General features: G+C 36.9%; 1 protein-coding gene across 1 annotated transcript in view; it reads right to left on the bottom strand.

Annotated features, from left to right (window-relative positions):
• DDX10 (DEAD-box helicase 10) overlaps window positions 1–24,425 on the bottom strand; it is a 257,415-nt gene that overhangs the window by 199,670 nt on the left and 33,320 nt on the right. Inside the window, exons 10-13 of the mRNA XM_026505809.4 lie at window positions 18,481–18,582; window positions 17,228–17,315; window positions 14,459–14,547; window positions 11,140–11,602 (exon numbers count right to left, since the gene is read on the bottom strand). Coding sequence (XP_026361594.2) covers window positions 11,140–11,602; window positions 14,459–14,547; window positions 17,228–17,315; window positions 18,481–18,582 — 742 coding nt within the window. The remainder of the gene's footprint in view (window positions 1–11,139; window positions 11,603–14,458; window positions 14,548–17,227; window positions 17,316–18,480; window positions 18,583–24,425) is intronic.

Below are 24,425 nucleotides of genomic sequence, written 5' to 3'. Positions count from 1 at the left end.
AGCTATTAGAACACATATTACTAAATGTGCTTGAAATTGAGTCAAGTAACAACCTTTAATAGAATATAGTAAGGAGAAAATAAGAGTCACTAAAAACCAGCTTTTCAGATTCCTTTAAAAAAAAAAAATCAGTCACAGAAGATGTGGGTAGGGAGTAGAGAGCCGAAGAGAATTTTACCCAGTCTTTGATTTGTAAAGTTCTACTTTGTGGAAATGTCAGCAGCTCGGAAAAACAGTCTAGATAGATCAAGAGATACAAAGAAAACAAAACAAGGCTGAACCAAACCATAGGTGAAAACAGGTTATTTAGCAAGTTCTTACTAAGTGCGTTTGGAATATGCAACCATTTCCTCTATCAAATATTCTGAAATTAGTGTACCTTCCAAAATTAGGAATCACAGCAAGGAAGAAAGCATTCCTCTGCTCTGTTGCTTTCCATAACAAAAACCAGCAGATATGAAAATTCGTGCAGGTGGCAGAATTATTCTAATCATGATTACCCAGAAGATGTAACAGGAAATATGCCTTTTTAATTTAGAAAACAAACTTAGGAATTACTATTTGGAGGCAGGCTCTATAGTGATTGCTACTGAGAAATTAAATGATTCATTTATTCCACCAATATGAGGGATGGGGAGAAAGCAGATCAACGGTAAGGAAAATTCCATCAAGAGAGATTATCAGTGAAAATATGAGCTGCATCCTTTATGTGCTCTCAGAAAAGTTGCAATACATGATCTCTATTTCATGCATGTCTAATGGTTAGGATTTTCTTCATATATTCCAGGGACATTTACTAAGGCACTTGTTTCTGGAGCTTAAAATTAATGCACTGTAAGAATCACTACTGTGTTGGCTTTATTAGAACTGTAACAAAATATCACTCAGTTTTCAATCATTTATAATGCCAAACAAAAACCAGCAGATTTTCTGTCCAACACTATATCAGGACCGTCTGTCACCTTTATTCTAACCACCACAAGGCAAGCTAAAAAAAGAAAAGAAAAGAAAACAAACCAAAAATAGCAACAGCCTTCTGGAGGTGGAAATGTCCAGAGATTGATGATCTGCTACCTGTTTATAGAGATAAACTTTTTGTCCTATAGCGAAACACTCCTGACTTGAAAAATAAAAATTTTAAAATTCAGTTTATTAAAACTTCATTGTAGATGTTTCCAATCATGACTTGTTTAGGAAGTTACATTATTGCTTTATTTTGATACTAGGGATGAAAGTGTTGTTGATGAATGCCACAGGAGAGATTCTCTGAAAGAAAATGACCCCAAACTACAAATAAGTGGTGTCTACCATGTCAAAGATGCTGCAGACCATGCAGCAACAAGCAAGAAATGGAACCTGCTCTCAAGAAAAGTCACCTGACTACACATTTCTTTCACAGTCAATGCATCTGTCAAAGACCAATTTATCAGTTCTTCCTCTTAACCTCCCTTCCTTCCTTTTTTGAAGGGGTGAGCGCCCAATTTAAAAAGGGAACCCGGAACCAAAAGGGGTCAAAGAACCCTCATACCCCAGGTGTGGTGGTGTCCCTCAGAGAGCCAAATCCCACCCATCAAAAACCCAAAAGACAGGGAAAGCTTAAAGAGAAACTGCACCATTTTCTAAATGATAAGTCCTATGTTCCATTCATTAAGCATCATTCATTACGCACACAAATATCCCACAACACTGTATCCTACTATGACTCTTTTGGTTTTGTTTTGTTTCTAATGTCAACTGTATACAGTCGATACTTAGGCTTTAACGTTATTGAAAAAAATTGGCCTTTCTTAATGTACAGGCATCCCTGTTGCCACTGACCTTTACTGAAATGCCACTGCTCTGGCCAATTAACTTGCCAACAGGGCTCCCAGAAGGGTATGAGTCTTTACAGTCCCTTTACCCAGTCTAGCTCCCAGGCTCCATCAACCAACCAGCAAATCACACACACGTTCAGGGCACCAGCCAAGACAGAGTACCTTAAACTGTTTGAGAAATAATATATTTCAACAAAAGCAATAAAGTAGTCATCATGGAAAAAATCAGAACTTCAGGACTTTTACTGTTTCAAAATTTAGTATACTTTTTGTTTCAAATTACATATGGATGAAGGGAATATAGCAACATTTCCAGTGCTTAAAAACCAATAAAGATCTTAAGCCACCAATGGCAGAAGAGTGCCTTACACGCTTCCAGGCAGGGACCTCTGACCATTCTACCTGAAATTGCAACCCTCCCCCCATGAACCCTGCTTCCCTCTTACCCTGTTTCACTTTTTCCACAACATATGCACCTATTTTTTTGTCCATCTTCCCCCACTAGAACTTAAACTCCATGAGGTCAGGGAATGTTGTTAATGTTCTCAATACCTGGTACTTAGCAGGTGTTCATAAGCATTTGGTGAGTGAGTTAATTTTTCTTAAAAACAAACAAACGAACAAACCATGAAGCCTTCATTTAATAAGCCTCCATTTCACCTGAAATGCAAACTTTCATGGCAAAGCTTCACATCAAAGCAAACGTGATTTAACTCTGCCTGTCACCAGTAAATGGCACTGTTTCAGCTGCTGCCTTGGACTCAGATTCGGCATATATCTTTGAAGCTGTTCCAAAAACATATATTGAACAGAAAAAATAAAACGGAAATCTGTTCGGACAAATTTGAGAGGTGAAGAGAACATGAGGAGTAAACTCCACTGCTTCCACAAATACAGTCCTCCTGTTAAAAAGCTGTAGGTAGATAGGCTAAGACTTCAGAACAAAGGGTCTTACAAACAGCATTTTGGAAACTCACCTATTCATAATGACAGTAGCTGCCATATTAGGCTAAATTCTCTACAGTTACATTCGTTAGAGCTGTAAATACAAACAAGCACTTGTTGATGACTTTGAAAAGCTCCTTATTTCTGATTATCCTAACAATCAAGCTCAAGGGCAATTTACATGGCCCTCGAGAATAACCTGTCCTATTTCACATTTCTTTCATTACCTCCACTTTACTTTAAAATGAAGATAAACATATCCTGATTAAAAATAAAGTTTCCAAAAGTTAGGCTATAAAATTAAGTCACTAGAAAATTCAGTAGCCAGGGGCACCTGGGTGGCTCAGTCCATTGAGCATCTGAGTCTTGATAACAGCTCGGGTCTTGATCTCAGGGTTGTGAGTTCAAGCCCCACGTTGGGCTCCACAGTGGGTGTGGAGCCCACTTTAAAAAGAAGAAAAAAAGAAAATTCAGTAGCCAGCAGATGTTTTAAATATTGAGGATGTATAAAAGTAGGAAATGAAGGAGAAAAAGTCAAAATATTGTTGATATAATAATGATTCAGCATGTGAAAGAATAAACATCAAGCCAAAAGCTTTTAGCTTTCCATTGTCAATTTACATCTTCAGGAAATCATATGCATAAAAAATTCAAATAGGGAAGGAAGGAAAATATATATTTATATACCAACTCAGTATGTACATTTAACTTTCAAATCACACAATAACTATTCCTTTGGAATTGGAATGAAGTTTGAATTACAATTAAAAAATTAAGAATGGAAAAAAGAAAAAGAAAAAGCACCTGCAGAAAGACAGAAGAACATATATACCACCTCTATTTAAACTACTCAACATTTAAGGTCATCCCACCATTGCTCCACTTCATGGTACCAAAAATTGAAGGGGGTACAGTAATCTTGACTCCTAGGTTTTAAAGAGCTCTCCCTTCTGTTTAATTCAACTAAGCATTATATAAGACCCTTGCACAACGAGGTTATGGCAATCTCATTGGTACAGAACAAACAGAAATTAAGACACTCATGGAGGTATATCATGAAACGCCAAAAAGAAAAAAAATAGTGAAATAGAAAACTGGAATCCAGATGTCAGTGAGACGAAGAAATAAAGGCAGGCTTCAAGAAAGAGGACCACACCGGATGGGCCCAGGTACAAATCCCAGTTCTGCCACTACATTAGGCAAGAAACTGAACCTTTCAGAGTCTTTCTTAACCTGCAAAATGGGGGTAATACTACACAAGACTGTGATAAGAGTTTACTAAATAATATACAATAATCAAAGTGCATGGCAGATTACAGAAAACGAATATTCATCACTTCCTGATACTTCTTTTACAAAAACTGAGTTGTCTGCAAGAAATTTCAGGAAATAAGCTACCATAGCTCATTCCCATTTTAAAGCAAATAATTATGGTGATAAAAAACAGCTAGGGGCGCCTGGGTGGTGCAGTCGTTAGGCGTCTGCCTTCGGCTCAGGGCGTGATCCCAGCGTTCTGGGATTGAACCCCACATCGGGCTCCTCTGCTATGAGCCTGCTTCTTCCTCTCCCATTCCCCCTGCTTGTGTTCCCTCTCTCGCTGGCTGTCTCTGTCAAATAAATAAATAAAATCTTTAAAAAAAAACAAAAAAACAAAAAAAAACAGCTAAACCAGCACTCTCCTGCAACAGTTCATCAGTATATCCCAATCATTCCCCAAACAAGGGCATTACTTCCTCTAATGTCAATTTTTAAATCAACAGTCTTTAAATATAAGCAAAATCCATAACCTATTATCTTCTACATAGTATCTTCTAGAAATATACTGCACAGTATTAATATCCACAAGACTATTGCCAGGTAACTGGACAGAGAACTCCCCACCCAGAAAATTAACTTAATAATTTCATTTAATGATTCCACATGAAATAAATATCCACTGTCAATACCACTTTTAGTTCTATTTATAAGCAATCAATCCATTTCTACAAGGCACTGTGTTCGCCTAATATAGCCTCGTCATATCAAATTATAAACTCTCCACAAATATTTGGCTGTGATGTCACCTGGACCCGTGATATTAGCGTAGGGTTTAGCACTCCAGATCAATGCGCAAGTCTGAGGAAGTGAGAAATACTCTATCCACTATGCATAGTGGATAAAATCATAGAATCATAGAATCATAAAAGCAAATTTGTTTTCTGATATAACACCTGGAGTAAATGAAATGCATCACTTTTTCTTTCTAAAACTGGCCCTGATACAGACAAAGGCCTTATTTTTCCCCAGCAACTACCTCAGACGCTGCCTGGCCATGGCACTGGCAAAACTGTATCATCCCCTAATCTGCATGTTTCTATGATACTTTATTAAGTGGAAATCATAACTAATGTTAACTATCTCCTTCTATATATACAGCTGTGCTGGATGCTTTCTATTTCTAATCACAATAACTCTGCCAAGTAGACATTGTTATTGGACCCATTTTACAAACACAGACACTAAGGCTCAGAAAGGCTAACTACCGAACATCATACCAAAAATAGCTCCCCATACTAAACACATACTTTCTTGTTGTCATGGTTTTTCTCACTCTGTACTCTGCTTAGAGTGCTTACCCACCCCCCATTAACACCTATCCATTCTTAAAGGTAAAATTGCTGCCCCAGTCCATATTCTCTCCCATGTGCCAATATTATAGCTTTAAACCATTTGGCTGCATGAACAAATAAATGAAGAAAAAGCTGGAATTCTCTACTGAAATTTTGGTTAACTCAAGTATAAGCCTCTAAAACTCACTAAGTCCCTAGCACAATCCCTGGCATCCAGTAGGCACTCAGTAATTTCGCTCCTGGAAGGAGGAAAAAAAAGACAAGCAGGAAGGAGGAGGAAGGGGGAAAGAGAAAAGACACAGAGAAAAGAGTCAGAAAAACTTCAGCTCCCATATATCAGAATCTTGATTCAGAATGTTAGAATACTTTTATAAGAGAACACTAATAAATAATAGTAATGGCAGCTAATCTATTACCACCAGGGAATTCTTGCAATACCAAGAATTATTGTGCAAAAATGTAAGACTCCAAATAAACAAAATATAGATTCTACTCTAGATAAAAACAGATAAACAAAGAATTATTTATGAGTATCATTCAAATCTTAACGCTGACCTAGGTTTACTCTTCTGATGGCTTTAAAACGACAAGTGCTGAGTTTAAAATGGAATCCACTTGTCAGTCTCATCTCTAAACAATTATAAAATGAGAAAGATAAAAGTAGATGCTTAGATATTTCATTCTTATATTTAAGAAAATGTTTTAAAATCATTTTAAATTCATCACATTAATTACATACTCATATTCTTCTCTAACACTGTTTTCTTGGATGTCAACTTTCTAGCCAACAGCCAATAAAACTAACTAAAACACAAGCTTCTTCCCTATGACAGGAGGTCAGCCAACCTCTACTGCCCTGGTGTGTGATGACGCCTGCTGGGCTCTCTCCTACCATCTCTTTCCTGCTCTGTCACTCATGATTCGCTCTCCAGTACTAAGGAAATCTGTTTCTCTGCCAATGCCTTGAACCTGTCAAAAAGAAAAGGACTATGACAAGGCAGTCTTCCAGAAGACATCGCTTGTACCACGTACTCGGCATCTCTCTTTTCCACTCATGCCCAGGTCTAAAGAGGTAAACACATCAATTCTGTATTCCATGTGTCTGCACACAATGGGCAGCACAAAGTTATTTAAAGTGCTGTCAATTACACTGGCCTCACCTATTTAGAGCAAGTAAACTAAGGACAAATTATGGTAGGAAACAGGACAAAGTAAAAGGAGAATGTGATTTGGCATCAGAGACAGGTTCTGGGTACTGACTCCACCACTGTGACTTTGGAAAAGTCATTTAAAAGGCTTCGTGAAATTTAAATATCATCATCTGACTTTCCTGTCATGAGGACAAAATGAGAACTTGTAAGAATTTGGTATACAATAAAACACCAAATACATTATTTTACCAATGACAATGATAGGATTATTAAACAAATCCCATGTCATCTGCAATCCAATGTGTCTCCACGGGCTCCAAACTTTAAATGAATTCGACAAATCTCCTCCCTTTCTAAGGGGGCAAGAAAGGAAAGAAAAGATAATCTCAACAAAGAATAGCCTGTGATATAAGTAACGTGACCAGTTCTCTTGTGTGTCTGGTATGTTGTCCCCAAAGGCAATTCTGAAACAGGAACAACAAAATATTTGAACAAAGACAGTGGTGTCTGAATAAGAACTTAGTCTCCCAAGGGGAATACATTCATTTATGTTTAAATACTAGTATTATTTCCATTTGAGTATGGTTTGGTTTTCTTTACCTTCTCAGGTCTATCCTTAAAAATTGGTAATAAAGGAAGAAAATAGCATCCATTGAGTACAACTCAATACTAAAATACAAAATGCAAGATCAAAGGTTAAAATGGAAAGCTGACTATGACTGCAGATGCAAAAATCACACTCAAAACCAAATGTTTTAAAAACACGATAAAGAACCAAAAAGCAGCGGGGCGCCTGGGTGGTACAGCGGTTAAGCGTCTGCCTTCGGCTCAGGGCGTGATCCCGGCGTTATGGGATCCAGCCCCACATCAGGCTCCTCCACTATGAGCCTGCTTCTTCGTCTCCCACTCCCCCTGCTTGTGTTCCCTCTCTCGCTGGCTGTCTCTATCTCTGTCAAATAAATAAATAAAATCTTTAAAAAAAATTAAAAAAAAAAAAAGAACCAAAAAGCTGAGGATAATGTGAACACAAGTAAATATTGACTTTGAAAGCCCGAAGGCACTTAATAAGTAAAGCTGGCAAGACTAGGTGAGGGTGGGAGGTTAAAGGCAGTAAGCCCTTGTATTTCTATTTCAGCCAAAGAACCAATAATTTCAACTCTGGCTGTGTACAGTACTAGGGAATGTGCAGGAAGAAAGAGAAAAACATTCCTTTAACAGCATCTCAAAATTCATGCTGTTCCAAACTATTCCTCACATTTGACGTACAGGTCATATACTTCCAATTAATTACATCTAAAAAAAATCATGTAGGTATTTTAAAGACAGAACTTTTTATAGTATACCATGCAAATGTATTCTTAATCAGAACTTTACATCATCACTATTAGATACTTTCATCTATTATCTTAGTTCCAAAGCTTGGCCTCCACAGGTATATAATTTAATGAATGAAATAAAGGAAGTTATTTATGCTCATGTTTATAGAAAATTAAACAATATCTTTTGAGTCATTTTTAGTCAATCAGATAAATCTTAGATATTTTCAAAATCTTACAGTTTCAAAATATAGGTTTCTAAAAATAAATCCCACATGCATGAAATGTATATAATTCACAGCATGAATAAAACTATCAAAGTGAAAGAATAAGAAATTCATTAATTCACTCATTCATTCATGAGACATTTTTTGAAATTCAACAGGAGCTAGACACCTTATCAGGCCCTGAAAACATACCGGTCAGTAAGACATTAATTTCAAGGAATTCAGAATCCAATAAGGGAGGCAGTCCAACATAGAATTTTGTGTGACAAGAGATATAAAAAAAGTTTAAAAAGCCAGAGACAGTAACAAATGTTTAAGGACATTTGGAGACTGACAAAAAACACCAGTATCTAGCAGGGAAAAACAGGGAAAAACACAAGCAATACACATACACAGAAATTATACAGGTGAAATAAATGAATAATGTTCAATAACAGAATCAAAGAAAGATAAATTCAAATGGTTTTAACATATTTCTCATTGATTTTTTTTTTCAAAATAGCAAAAACATGTTAATATTCAGTGTTAGAGGAAGTAAATGGGCAACGACAGACAAGGCCAGTGGGACAACGACTGTGACGTTTCTGTAGCATAGTTTGGCAAAATGTATCAAAACCTTTTAAAATGTGTCATGGTCCCAAACTCATTAGAAGAAATTAAGCCAATATCCCTCATGAACACAGAAATAAAGACCCTTAACAAAATATTAGCAAACAAAATCCTGCCACAGATAAAACACATCACAACTAAGTTTATTATAGGAATTTAAGGTTGGTTCAACACTAAAATAAAAATCAATCTATCAACAGAACAACTATATGTTCACCTTAATAGTTGAAAAAAAAAAGTATCTGACAAAATTCTCACCGTCCATTTTGATAAACACACCAACACAGCTAATAGAATGGAACTTTCCTACCCTGATAAAGGCATTTATAAAAAAAAACCTATAGCTAACATCAGATGTAAAAGACTGAATGTTTTCCCTCTCACAGATCAGAAACAGAACAATGATGGCCACACCCATCACTACTTATTCAACATACAGTATAATTAAGAAAATGAAATAAAAGACACAGATTGGAAAAAAGAAACGAAACCATCTTTCTTCACAAACCCCATGACCATCTACAGAGAAAATCCGAAAGATCTCCAAAAATAAAGCCACTTGAACTAACAGGTCAGTTTAGAATGACTGGCATACAAAAATAAACAGTATTTCTATATACTGGCAACAAAGAAAGTTATATTTTAAAAGTACAATTTATAATAGCATTGAGAACTATGAAATAGTAAAAGATGAATCTAACAAAAAATGTGCAAGATATGCATAAAATTATAAAACCACGCTAAAAGATTTTAAGGCCTAAATAAATGGAAAGATATGCCATATTCCTGAATCAGAAGACTCAAAATGTCAATACTCCTCAAACAGATTTATAGATTTCAACACAATCTCAATGAAGATACCATCATATTTTTTTGTACCAATTAACCAACTGATTCAAAAACTTATATGGAAATGCAGTGGTCCAAAAAGAACCAAAACAATTTTTTTTAAATATCAGGTTGGAAGAATTGTACCACCAAATTCGAGATTTACCATGAAGCTAACAAAGATGGGTGTTACTGGTGAAAGGATGGCTACAGAAACGAAAGTGAGTCAAAGAGACCTACACATACATGGTCAACCGTGAACAAGGTCAAGGTTACTGAACAGGGAAAGCACTACTTAACAAAGGCACTGGCTCAACTGGACATTCATTTAAAAAAAAAAAAAAAAGAAGAAGAACCTTAACCCTTGCCTCACACCATACACAAATATCAGCGAAAATAAACACGAGCCTTAAATTTATGTACTAAAACTGTAAAAGTTCTCGAGGAAAACATAGGAGAAAATCTTTGTGGCCCTAGGTTAACCACAGATTTGTCAGATAACACATAAAGTGTATCAACTCTGTAAGAAAAAGTGATAAATCACACTTCAAAAACGAGATCAGTATCCTGGTTCTTGGTCAATCAAGTCAGAATACCTAGGCTCAAATTCCAACTATGCCAGTAACAAGCTGTACGCCTCACGATCTTACTATCTCTGTGTCTTAGCTGCTTTTTCCCTCCACCTGTATAATGAGATAAGTACCTACGTCACAGGGCGTTATTCAAAAACCAAATAAGATAATGTTTAGAAAATGCCTGATTAAATATATTAAGCACCAAATAACGATGTTTGCTACCTTCCCAAGATTTTTATTTAGTTACTTAAACACATATCCAAGTTTCAAAGTTCAAAATTTAGTACTCTAAGACTACTTAGAATTTTATTTAACACTGTATAAAAAAAAAAGAGCTCAGCTTCATTTTTTATTCAATTTCCTTTAAAGAAATGATTAAGAACAAAGGCATACAAAACAGGAAGGGACCTAGGGAAGGAGAGGTGAAACACATTCACTGTACACCTACAAGTACTCCAGAAAACAGGTGCTTTATCTGAATCATCCCTTTTATGTCTCCTGGCAGGTAGCTATAGAGAAACAAAGGATCTACATGAAACTTTTAATAAACCTTCATAAGTGGCCTTTAAAAAAGAGTGCTGGCTTTCTATTTAAGATACTGGGTTGGTGCCCAAAAGCAAATGTCTCATTAAGAGTAAAATTCATGCCTAGGGAGATTAAATCGTTGTAAGGAACATTTATAACAATTTAAATCAGAAAGTAGTATGTTAAGAATCACAGTGAAGGATCCTCACACCAATAAACCAAAGAACCCCATCACCTGCCTTCCTTGACACTATAACCATGACTCTGGCTACTTTTAAAACATGCCTCAGAAGAATGACAAAGGAGAAGATTAAATTTGTCAGCCTTCTTAGAGTTCCTAAAGTTATGAACAATGAGAATTCTTAGGCACCTATTCCATCTTTAAATATGGAGAAGGAGGGGAGAGTTCACTGCAAAGAAAGCCATCCTACAAATTTCTCCTAGTCTTTATTTCCCCCATATTTCCCCAAAGGCCACAAGCAGCACAGGGTAAGAAATGGTGGGAAATAACAGAAGACGCTCCACTGGGGGTAAACTTACCTGTAGTGCTTTGTTATCTTGAAGGTCCAACCCAAATACATTGTGCCGCTTCACCGTAAAGAAATCAGCATCCTGTCCGTCCTCCTCCTCCTCATCTCTGTCCAAGAACTGTCCAGGAGCTTCCTTGGACTCCCCAGTGCTAGGGACAGATTGAGGCTGAGACGCTTTTGCTTTTGCCAGTTTCTCTCCCATTTCTTCTTCATCTTCCTTCTCCTCTTCCTCTTCATCACTAATCCCATTAGCAAGTGTGTATTCTGTCCCTTCTGGTCTTTTCCCACCTTTCTGAAGGATGGACATTTTCTCATTGAAGTAGGCTCTAAATTCTTCCACTTCATCATTAGTGAGGGAGGGAGCCCTTGGCTCAATTACTTTATTATCTTGGCTCACCACCAATTCTTTGGTGTGTTGTTTCTGCATTTTCTGAAGAAATCTTACCCGTGGTGCCACAGCAAGACCAAGAGACCTTAAATATGAGTAAATGAAAACGGTTATCTATTGGTATTATGCAATAGTTTCTCAAGAGTGGAGATTTATTTTGGGAGTTTTTTTTTTTTAAAGAAAACACTCCTCTGAGATACAACTCAATCTTGACAGGTTAGATATCCAAAAGGCAAGCCAAAAAATACTGAACACCTGTCAGAAAACACTGGAAATACCCCATTTTTCATTAAGTGGTTAATAAGGTATAAAATAAAGAGCTCAGGGGCGCCTGGGTGGCACAGCGGTTAAGCGTCTGCCTTCGGCTCAGGGCGTGATCCCAGCGTTCTGGGATCGAGCCCCACATCAGGCTCCTCCGCTATGAGCCTGCTTCTTCCTCTCCCGCTCCCCCTGCTTGTGTTCCCTCTCTCGCTGGCTGTCACTATCTCTGTCAAATAAATAAATAAAATCTTAAAAAAAAAAAAAAAAAGAATATTAAAATAAAGAGCTCAACACCAGAAACAAGGGACTAGCTCAGGTACCAAATCTGCCTATGTCTAGCTTACCTCTCTCAGCCTCAGCTTCCACAAAGATGGGGTAACAGTAACTAGGCCCATCTCACAGCTGTTGTAACAACCTGACTTGCTAAGTGAAAACACTTTGAGAAACGTAAATACTAAAGCTGAAAAAGACATGGACATGGAAAAAGACATGAAAGGACAATTCTCTACAAAGAACAAATGCGAGTTATCACTGTCTTCTCCTCTTAGACACTTAATACAACATAATCACTTCTACAAAAAAAAAATGATTTCTAAACAAGAAATCAAAAAAGAAAAGAAAAATTATTTTCTCTTTCTAAGATCAAGATTCACTTTATGATCAGGTCTTTCCCAGCTCCTAAATTTTGACTAAGGGAATGGAAAAAAAACTCCTAAAGCCAGGCCTGCTACGATAAACAGCTAACATTATGACATGGATCCACTGCCTCTTTCCTATGAGACAAGATTCAGGAAACTGAGAGGTGCAGTGGTAAAGCGTAGACTCAGAAATGGGACTGCTGAGTTTCAAATCCTGATTGTCACCCACTAGCTATGAGACTGAAGGATGTTACTTAACCTCTATTCCTCAGTTCTCTTATTTGCAAAACGGCATGATCAGTATCAACATTATAGGGTTGTTGCAAGAGTAAACTGAGTTCACAGACGCCACGCACTTAAAACACTGCCCGGCACATCCGCAGCCACTACTGAGCACTTGCCATTATTACTGTTATGGGGGCTACAGGGTGGGATCACAGACTCGCATCCATCAGAGTGTTTCTCTCAGTATTTTACAATTGTATTTATGTCTCTCTCTCAGCTACTAAATCTTGGAGCTCCTTTAAGGTAGGAGTACATACATCTATAATTTTAACATCCAGCACAATGAACTATACATATTAGCTGTTCAAAACATGTTTCTTTAGGAAAATAATTTTTAAAAACATTCATTATATCCTACATACCTCACACTGCTTTAGGTAACAAAGGGCTTCTAAAGGAATTTATACATCCAGGAAATTACACGTCTAAACAGCCACAAAAATTAAGAAACACCACATTAAACTGTACCAATTATTTAGGCTCAGAAGTTAACTTTCTGCCTTCCCTAAACATCACCAATAAAAAGCAAAGGTCTTCAACTGTGAACAGATGAGATTTCCTGGCATTTGCAGCAACAAGACGTCCCATAAATATGACCCTCCAGTGTTAAAGTCCTGTGCCTCCCATTTGCTAGTATCTCAGTAGGTCAATCAGAAAACCAGGATAGAACTTCTTTGTAAAGTACAAAAAAGGAGCCAATAACCTAAACCATGAATTGTATTCAGAAATGGCGAAATTAGTAACTGCTACATAAATAGATAAATGACAAAAACACGTTATATCCACGGAAGGCAGTTTTCCATCAATTACCTACAGAGAGAGTCAGGAGCCTCACACTGTTATACAGCAATTTCAATCATTCTAAAACATTACAACTGACAAATTACCAGTTATACTAAACTCACAATCTAACATGAAGCAGAAAACAGCAGCTCCCCCAGATACGAGTTTTTATCAGACTCCATTTACGGGTAAAGTCATTCAAATTCCTGGAGAGCAGGACAAATATACCGACCCTGCCTTGAAAATATATATTTCATCACAGACTGGGAAATTTTATGCTGACATTTAATATATGATTAACCTCAAGGGTGCTTCTATAGGATTTTGTCAATGCTTGTCCCACAGGTAGAACTCCACTGAAAAATGAGCATCTCTCCTTTATAGCTAAAAAGGTTAAGAAAAAAAGTCCATCAAATACAAGCCAACACAAAACCAAGAGTCCCTTTTTTATGTAATAGTAACCTCACTTACTAAACAGGGACATTTTGCCATAGTAACTGTGAGTACCTCTAAGAAACACCAAGACACAAAAAATATTCAGGCAAAAAGCAAGCAGTAATAGGGATCAACCTAAAATAAGGGAAGAAATGACAAGGAAACTCATATCAAAAGCATAAAAAAAGGACGGTCTACAGTGTTCCAGGCCAGCGTTCCAAAGAACAAGAGGACTGTAGACATTTAAGATTTCCAACAATGCTTAGCAATTGTTCTCCATCTCCTTTAAGACAAAATTATAGGAAACTGCCAGTGTAACTTTCAGAAATTTTCACTTACAAGTAACAAACTTCTGTATGGCAACAAGAAATGAATACTCACCTATTTTCTAGTTTACATAATCTTTTGCTTTACAGATCTTTAACAGATTCTTTTAAGGTAAGGCCAAGCAGTTTCAACAAGGCCTCTCAGAGAACCAGGTTTCACATAAATGAGCTCTATTTGAGGATTCAAATCAAAACTGTAATATGAATACTTACAGGGCATATTCAGGTATAGGTAATTTATTCACATCAAATATTTCTTTATCCTTCATCAGATACACGGAGCGTATATAGGAGACAAAACACTGTAAAAATAAGTGGTTTCAATGCATGATATATAATAGGAATGGAAAGCAAACTTAAACCAGATAAAAGAAAATTAACCAAAGGGATAAATTCAATAGCAGTGAAAAATCTTAAAAAATAGTTGAGTATATCTCCTTTCCACCAAAAAAAAAAAAAAAAACCTGCCTTTTTAGAACTGTAATATTAGATAAGACTTTAAATTTGGTTTCATCAAGCCAACTCAACATAGAATATCACCTCAAAAAGCTATTCTAGAAGTTAGTATCATCCTGCTGCAATACGCTATCATGTGGGGGAAATGTAGGCTTTGGAATCATACAGATGACAATCTGAGCTCCTTATCTCACTAGCTGAGCAAATCTCTTGGGCCTCTGCCAGTTTCCTCGTCTAGCAAAGATCATAGTACCTTCTACTTCAAGTGTTACGGGAGAAATTAACCAAAAAACATGCATCTAGAGTACCTGGGCATATATTCTGGAATACAGTAAATACCAATAAATATTAGCAAGCTATTAGTAATTATTTCAGTAGTCCAAGGATATGTTTTCCAACAAAGTAAAATGTTACTGTATTTAAATTAAGCTTGACAAAATCATGGCAGAAAAAAGTTTATTTCTAAAGCCTTCCCTTTTATATGATGATGTCAATTAATTTGTCATCATCAACTTGTGCTATTTTTCTTTGGTGTTTAAAAAGAAAAAAGGTATCTTTATACCAAGAACTATATAAACCAAAAAGTAAACATGATCCTGATCCTTTGTCAGCCTTAACATAGTCAGGCAACAAAGATCATGAAACACATCTAAGCAAGCATTTATTATTTTAAAATTTTATGTTTGCAAAGTATATTTAATTCCCATTTCTATATTTCCTGAACTTCACATTTGCTCTAACTTTACACTAATCCTTTCTTCAAACCATTTTCCCTGTCTCCGTAAGCCTGAAAAACAATGAATGGCTCCAGTTCAAGGATAATTTTTTTCCCCTACAATTATTCACCAAAAAAAAAAAAAAATCACCCCTGTTGCCTATTGTTTTTGTTCTATCCAGATTATAATCAAAGGCTAGAAAATCACTTCTTTGAGACTGGATAGCTTGCTGCTGCTTGCAATGCAGTTAGCCATTCTGCTAAACCATGCGTGACACCCAATAAATCACATCATTTATTTCAATGTGCATTCTATAATCTTTGTTCTGGAAGGCTCATTGCTGTATGCACAAACCAGTGAAACATCCTTCCAATGTTCCTTATTTCCTGATTCATAATTGAATGACCTCTTAGGTATGGAGTAAGTCGTGACATTTCAGAATTCATGTATAATATTTTTTAATGTGCATACTATTACCAAAGCTGTTAAAAGAGAGATTTAACTCTTAAAGTATGTCTACTAGACAAAATATGCACACAAATGTTTGCATGTTCAAAAATTAAGAAAAAAATTTTTTTTCGTTTAAAGGCCCTTTTCATTAGGTTTCAGGTGAAGTGAGCTGCTAGAAATTCAACTTTGCACAGTTCCACATTTGGTTTTCTTATATTTCTCCTGATGTATCATGGAAGTTCTGAAGAAAGTCACACAATGATTGCAGTCTCAGGCCTGCTACTTAATAGCTTATGTGACCCTGGACAATTTTTGATTTTCTCAATCTATTTACTCCTGTATAAAATCACATCGATACCACCTCCCTAACGGGTTGCTGGGAAGACGAAGTTAAGAGCATATCAAACTACCATGTAGCAGAGTCATGTAATGACTAAGTGCTTAACACCAAGTAAGCATTCAAATTTTAGCTTTCATCACTCACGTTATTTTAAGCACAGTGAAGCTAACTTGATAAAATATAACATAAGTTAATTTTTAAAAAAGAATGTAAGATCTGCTCTTTAAATAAAACTTCCTTCCCGAGAATTCCAGTTTCCAAACCATAACATAAAAGCCTTACTACTGACCGGTTCTTCCGCTCAGACTCTTATCTACTTAGGATGTAGACGTCCACATCTCCTCTTACTTCCTTCCCCTCACTTCATCTATCTGCTGAAATAGAATCCAACCTCTGAATCCTAAACCTCTTAACTCACTGCTGATATGTTATGGGAGATACAGAGATAGAGATCATATGTAGATCTCATAACTCCAATGTAAGTAAAACCATGGTGAAAAGATCTTTATAACAGGGACTCAAATATTTGTCCATTTAAAGACTGGGTAGCTGTAAGCACAACACAAAATTATTTCCCTTCCTCCCTTCCTAAGCATCTGCTGCTGGGCAATCTAAGAACTAAAAAGTAATTTTAACTGAAAGTGAGAATTCTTTGTATTTGCTAGTCAAAAGGATTTCTAAGTCAAAAAAGTAATTTGGGAACATTAAGTCATATTTATAGACTAAAATTTCATTCCTAAAGACAATTTAGTAAAAATGCTAGGCTTTCTAGAAATTTAACCTAACATAAAAAATTACAGTAAGTTTGCTAAAGAATCACAGAGTTGACTGACAGTTTCCCAGGTTACTCTAAAAAATTCATTATCTTTATAAAAGTTAAAGAATACGATAAAGTTATCTGCAAATTGCACTAAATATCTGAGGTATAACCATGAAACCTAGAAGTACTAGAAAACGATGAATTTTAACTTTATTATATGGTTCATTCCAACTAAGGTATCCAATTTACCAATGACTTACCCTTTGAGCTCTTTCTTTTAAATCTTGATCTTGTGCTAAAAATGATTCCAATTTTTTCTGGACATCAATAAGTTTTTCTGGGTTGATTCTTTATAACAAAAAAGAAAGGTTAAACTAGAACATCTCAATTTTAGAAACGAAAGACAGCATATAGCATTTTCTTATTTTCCTCAATATTTTTAAATCTATAACTTTATTTCTCATTTAGGAGCCAGAGTAGACTGAAATTACACTAGACATAAATTTGACTCTCACATATTATGCGTAATGTGGGGGGGGGATCAAGATCAGAAATCTCTCAACGCCCCATGCTGAGTGAAAGATACTAAGGTTAACATCCAATTATCACTGGTTACTTCTTACATCCATGAGGTTAGAAAGTAGCCTCTCATGGGAGATCTACTGTCCATGAAATAAAATAAATGAAATCTAATGTCAGTTTTGTAAGTACTTCCATTTTCAGTCAAATATCATAAAACTAGTTTCAAGTAATAAATAACTAGCTAAAAGATATAAATAATGTTTTCCTTATCTGGAAATAAGGCATAATAACAAATCCCACCAAGGGAGGCTACACGGAAGAATGAAATTCTTTTGGGGGTCTATGTCTCACAAAAGAAATTCCACTCGTTTCTCTGAGTTTAGACTGAACCACTTTGCTTCTGCAAAGCCAGGGTGGTGGTAGGTGGGGATAGATGAGGTGTTCTTTACCTTCTTTTAATTATAAAATCACATATAAAATCAGACACAAAAGGTAGAAAACCCTCACTAGACCTCAACAATTAACAACTCACAGCGTTGTTCCATAGAACGCTTACCCAACCCCTCAGCTCCCCCTTCACCTCCCCCACCCCCGCAAACACCGTCCAAGTTATTTCCTTCCAAGAAAAGCCAGTGTTTCAAGGACCCCAGTGCAGGTGAAACTTTGATCCTGATCAATTCTGCTGACAATCTAAATATCTTCAACAAACAGCACAATCTCCCAAAATGGACACAAAACCTACAAATCTCATCCAAGAGGTATAATCCTCTCAACCCCCCATGCCTGCTGAAGGTAACAAGTTCTCTGTTTCATCTTATTTTCTCCATGAACAGTCTTCAAAACTTGTTTTAAAAAAAAAGTAAACAAAAAAGTCACAAACCAGACAGCAGAAGACAAGAGAGAGGAGGGAATTAAGTGTACATAATTCAGCATAATAATTCTGTGCCTCTGTTCTCCTAACAAGCACATCAAGACACCCAGCAGTTCTTACTTGATTTCCTTCACAGGCACTTTCTTCTGGAGAAGCTGCTGCACCATCCCTTTTTCTTCTGAGGGAAGCAAAATTAATAAGGCTTCACCATCCTCTTTGTACCTAAACAAACAAACAAAAAATCCCTTCCACATCAGTGCAATCTGCATTTTACATTTTAATAGGCTTATGAATAGGTAACACAGAAGCAACTTCACCTAATTAGTAAATATAAGGAATACCATTTTTTTAACCTCTGTGACAAGAGAAAACTAGGGCTCTGAGCATCTTTTTCAAAATTTCACCACTAATAATAATTCTGAGCGACTTTTAAGTTCTACCACAGGAGAGCCAGATCCTAAGAAACAAATCAATTAAAAAGAATATCTTTCCTTTTTCTTTTTTTTTCTTTAGGGAAAAAGGGGTAGAGGGAGATGAAGAGAAACAATTTTAAGCAGGCTCCATGCATAGCACAGAGGCTGACACAGGGCTCGATCTCACAACCTTGAGATCATGACCTGAGCCAGAATCAAGAGTCGGAGGCTTAATGGACTGAGCCACCCAGGCGCCCCTAAAAAGATTTCTTAAATACCTCTTTACTTATAGCAAAAAGACAATTTCCCATTCAAGCCACAAGAGAATTGTAATATAATTAGTAATTTAAGAAACATGGTACCCAATACATTAAGGAAATCAAATCATCTTTCTGGGGATTTTATACCTTGGGAGTAACACTGTTTAGTGGCATCAGTTTTAAGAAATGGATCTCTACTCAAATGAAAACCTAACCTCCAATCCATGCACTTCTCGTCCCTTACCTAGTAAAATTCTTATTTCATTTTATACCACCAGAAATTTCTATTTAAGTGGGCCACAGTGCACTCAGAGTACTTAAGCTTTTTGTGCCACTCGCATACAGATTTCCGTGATAACTCAGTGTCAGCCATTGTGTGCAAGCAGTACGACAAAACGGAATTGGGGTTTGTGGAATTTTTTTAAAAAGAAACAAAAGAAAAGGTATTCTCATCAAAGCACTCTATTCAGGGTTCATGCTATAATATGAGGAGCAAATTTTCATATATAAATAAATAATTTAGTGAGAAAGGTGACAGGCATAAACTGTGAACAACACAAAGAAATAGAAGAATATCCCTGTCTTCAGTGATCTAACAATCTAGCTGCCTAGAGAACACACACACACACACACACACACACACAAAAGCAAGAGATCCCACAGAACATCCCCCAAGATGGTACATTACTAAATGTAAAAGGACGACCAAGGGCAATAAATGCCACAAACTCAGAAGTGGAAAGAGACCACTCGGGGTCAGCCAGAGAAACACAAACCTGTCAGGGCAGATGGAATCTGAGGAGGACCTTAAAAGTCAACAAAAAAGGGAAAATCTAAGGTCTTCCAAAGGGGGAAATAGCATGAACAAAGGAGGAGAAACCAGAAATACAAAGCAAACATAGTTAACTAAAGATAGCAGAAATCCAACTGAAACCAGAGTAACTAAATGGACAGCAGAAAAGAGTGCCAGAAAGGGACATCAGTGTCTGGTTTTGGACGGCTCTGGACGCCTGTGTCTAGAGAGCTAGAATATCATCACTGTATGTAAGGACAATTTTATCACTGAACACTGGAGGGGGAAACTAGCTGTGTTGAATTACTGTGGGTACTATAAAGACAGAAGAGTAATTTTCACCTCATGCTGATTTCAAAACTCCACTCCTACACACAAGGTGAAATGCCAGTACAATACCTTTACAGAAGCATCTGTATACATGTGCACACACACACAGAAAAGTATGAAATAAAATCTACCAAAAGTGCTAAAAGTTCTCTTTAATTCATAAATTAAACAAAAGTTGAAGGGGCCACTAAATGCCAGGCACTAAAACTGACATAGTTCTGGCTGTCACAGAGCTTACAGACTATCAGGGACAGACAGCAAAAGCAGTAACTAACAATAAAGTGGTAGGAGTGTTACGGTAGGCATACCGGAAGCTGTAAAGACATAATAGAGAGCTCTACTGAATGTTGTCCAGGAGTCAAAAAAACTGCTCTGAGCAAATGACATCTAGGAGCAGAGACCTAAAAAATTAGGAATTAGTCCAAATTAGGGGAGAGTCAAGTTTTCCAGGGAGAAAAGGCAGCATTTGAGCAAGTCCAGTGGATAATTTCACCTCCTTCATCCTTATTAGCTTTTTCTAGGGTTTCTAAATGCATGTGTATTAAACAGGGAGAGAAAGGAGTAAGGCTGAACATACATTTACTGCTTTTACTGTTTCATAAATGAGAAACTAATACCAAATACCTTCCTCATTATATTTCTACACCAACTATTACAATTCAAAATGTTTCATCATCATTTGCTATGAAGAAATATGAATTTAAAGCATTTCCCCTAAGCAGCGCTGGACTAAACCATCTGTGAAGGCAGAAATCACTAGTATATGAAGTAGTGAGGTGACACCCAGAGCAGACAAGGTCTCTGAGAGCCTCTCAACTTCCGAAGCTGGTACAGGGGTAAAGAGAAATCTCGAAGGTATCAAAACAGCACCACTGAAGCCCTTGGATCATCAGACGGACTCAGAAGTAGGAATAATAAGCCTTAATCATTACATCTATCTTGTCTACCCATTCATCCACCCAACCAGGGATAATCTGGAAGAATGGATCAGGATTCAAGTCACAAAAGGGCCATATTCAAACTTTTTACAACTGTAACAGCTAAAAGACAGATCTGTACAAGGTTAGGACAGAGTGCAACACTGATATTTAAAAGAACAAAATTCCCAGAGGAAAATGGAAAAAACGTCCAAAGTCGAATCCCACAAGGCAAGCATCTATCAAAAAGATCATCACTGGCCACTTGATGATGTGGCCTATTCAACATCACACACATCTTTTCCCTACAACAACGTAAAGCACAAATACCTCCCCCACACCAATACCCAAAAATTTCCAGTAAGCTTTCATTTCCGATATAAAAACATATCTAAAAAGATGCCAGAAGTACATTTCTTTTTTTTTTTTTTTCCAAATGCTTCGAAGGATAGTCTATCTACCCATGAGCTGGCTTTTTATATTTCAAAAGCAATATCCAAGGACTGAGGCTTGGTATATGTGTAAAGAGAAATAAACGTTCTTCACAAGATCTACATTTTGGAACTCCATATTCGACAGGTTATTGTAAGAAACATGCTAGGCACCAAATAAAAAGCCCTGCATCTGAAACACAACAAAAAAATCTCATTTTCACCGTCAGTAGTAATACCATGTTACATTTATGCAGCCCTTTAGAATTTAAGAGAAACTTCATTTTACATTAATTTGCTAGTCTTTTATATGCAAGCAACTGGTAGAAGAGGCAAATAAATTTCTGGAAAGATCAAGAAGCTATCCAAAAAAAAAAAAAAAAAGCCCCACCAGAAATCTAGAACAAAAACCACTGGCTAATCATTATATATCAGAGGCGTAAACTTCCAGTTCACTATCGTTTTCAGCTCTACCAGGACTCCCTCCAGAAAGAAGGATCCTTAATAGGTTGATTATGATTGATTGACACCAAGAAGCTTACCTTCACATCCTACAGCTCGCTAACATTTCTAGCTAAACTTGGGAGACCCAGGCCCGTGACTTCTGGGTCCCAATGGTAATTCTTCCACTGAAATAATAACCTCGAAACAGACTCTGGCCAGAAGAAGTAGAAAAGCCCTGCCATTCTGACAATAATTTGCCTTCTACCCAATGACCACTAGTCCTCAACTACTCCAATGCCTATTCCCCAACACACCAACTTCACTCTAGCTGAGACTTTAAGTATCCCTTAAACTTTGCCCATTCAGACGTCTAACTACTGCTGTTGCAAGATCTGGCAGAGCTCACAACTGCCTGGCTATTCTCAGTTCTCCCAGCCTGGTTCTCCAAGTTACAGATCAGGTTGGAAGAGAATCTGTTAGAATAATTTCCTTTTTGTAATTTAAAAAATACGTATGCACACATACGTGAAAATGTTTCTAGGTGGTGAGATGTAGGTGGCATGTCCTGCCAACATCTAGAATCTATACAGTGAATAAACACTATTTTTATAACAAAACACAAGTTATTATGAAGTAAAAATCAAAAAAATGTATATGCTTTTAAAATCTACATCTTTTCTGTCATCCTCACTTCACGCACACATCTTAGTACTATCAATGTTACGGTACTTCTCCTTATCTCAACCAGGAAAGTTGAGGACATATATGAATGCACGTTTCCTACCTACCATACATTTGTACCTAAAAACTGCTCCCTAAATATTTGGTGAGTGAACAGATGCAAACAAACCACCAGGGGTTGCATAAGCAGACTGGATTTAGAGTCAAAAGAACTGAATCCGAGCCCCAGCTGTACTATTCATTAGCTTTATAACCTTGGATAATGAGTCACTTTATCACCATATATTCTTATTTATAAATTAACAGTGTGAAGGAGATGATCCAGGTCCCTTCAGAATCTAAAGTTCTATACATGTGATTCTTTTTTTTTAATAATAATTTTTTATTATGTTATGTTAGTCACCATACAGTACATCCTCAGTTTTTGATGTAGTGTTCCATGATTCACTATTTGCATATAACACCCAGGGCTCCATGCAATACGTGCCCTCCTTAATACCCATCACCGGCCTATCCCAATCCCCCACCCCCCTCCCATCTGAAGCCCTCACTTTGTTTCCCAGAGTCCACAGTCTCTCGTGATTCATTCCCCCTTCTATTTACCCCCCGCTTCATTCTTCCTTCCTTCTCCTATCGATCTTCCTGCTATTTCTTATGTTCCATAAATGAGTGAAACCATAGGATAATTGTCTTTCTCCGCTTGACTTACTTCACTTAGCATAATCTGTGATTCTTAACATACTAGTCGTTGTTCACAATATAAGTAGGACCAGGAGGTGGACAAACAGAGACAACTCTTGGGTACACTCTGCTATCCCACAGCCTTCTTTTTGTCCCCCTCCCTGCATCTCGTTTTCTCCTCCCTACACCTTAGCCTTACCTGTGGCAACCAGCCCCATGGCGTCTGTCACTGAGCAACAACAGTGCAGTCAGCCCTGCACATGCACATAGAGGGCCACGGGAATCAGACTCCAACTGTTCTGTTCCTCCTGCACAACGTGGCACAAAGGAGTGCTTATTCCAGGAAAAAGGGGATCTCTGACTCACGGAATACCTAAAGACTCTACACTAGATTTAAGAGAAAAGGACAGACTGGGAAATATTCTGGGAAAAATAAAGTCACATGTAGCGTTTAGATCTTGGAAATACAAGGAGGTACACCACAACAGGCTCAACAGTTTGACAAACAAAGTTCATGGTAATTGGAAAGAAATCAAGTTGGCTAACGTGTGTTGCATGGAAAGATTCTAACAAACTGATTAAGAACAAGGATTTAAAGAGTTCACAGAGAAAGGGTAGAAATCATTAGAGTCTATCAACTCTGTCCCCAGAATTTAAAAAAAGACTAAACTAAGTTTTTATACATTAAAAACAAGAAGAAAACACATATAAAAGTAGTGCCTAAAACAGACTTGTAAGGACCCAGATGAGCAGCCAGGGGACCCGACAGAGCTGCACTGGATTCCCGATCCACAGAAACCGTGAGATAATATATGGTTCTTGCTTTAAGCTACTACACTGTGGGGTAATTTGTTATACTGCAGTAGATTAATTAATTTCGGGTAAGCTCTGATTCATGAGTCTGATTTGATAAATTAATTGTGTTATCTCAATTGTCTACTCTGTGCCAAGCCCCGTTCTAAGCACTTGGGGTAGGTATATCAATTAAGTAGACATATTTCTTTGCCTTTATGGAGCTTACATTCCAGTGAAGAGAAACAGAAACAATGTCATAAGGAAAAGCTCTAGTATATTTGAAGGTATTAAGTGCTATGGAAAAAAGAAAGTACAGAGTG

Source organism: Ursus arctos, unplaced genomic scaffold (assembly GCF_023065955.2).
Source record: "Ursus arctos isolate Adak ecotype North America unplaced genomic scaffold, UrsArc2.0 scaffold_22, whole genome shotgun sequence".
NCBI lineage: Eukaryota > Metazoa > Chordata > Mammalia > Carnivora > Ursidae > Ursus > Ursus arctos.
Note: the sequence above shows the minus strand (reverse complement) of the source record. Positions and strands in the feature narration are given on the sequence as shown.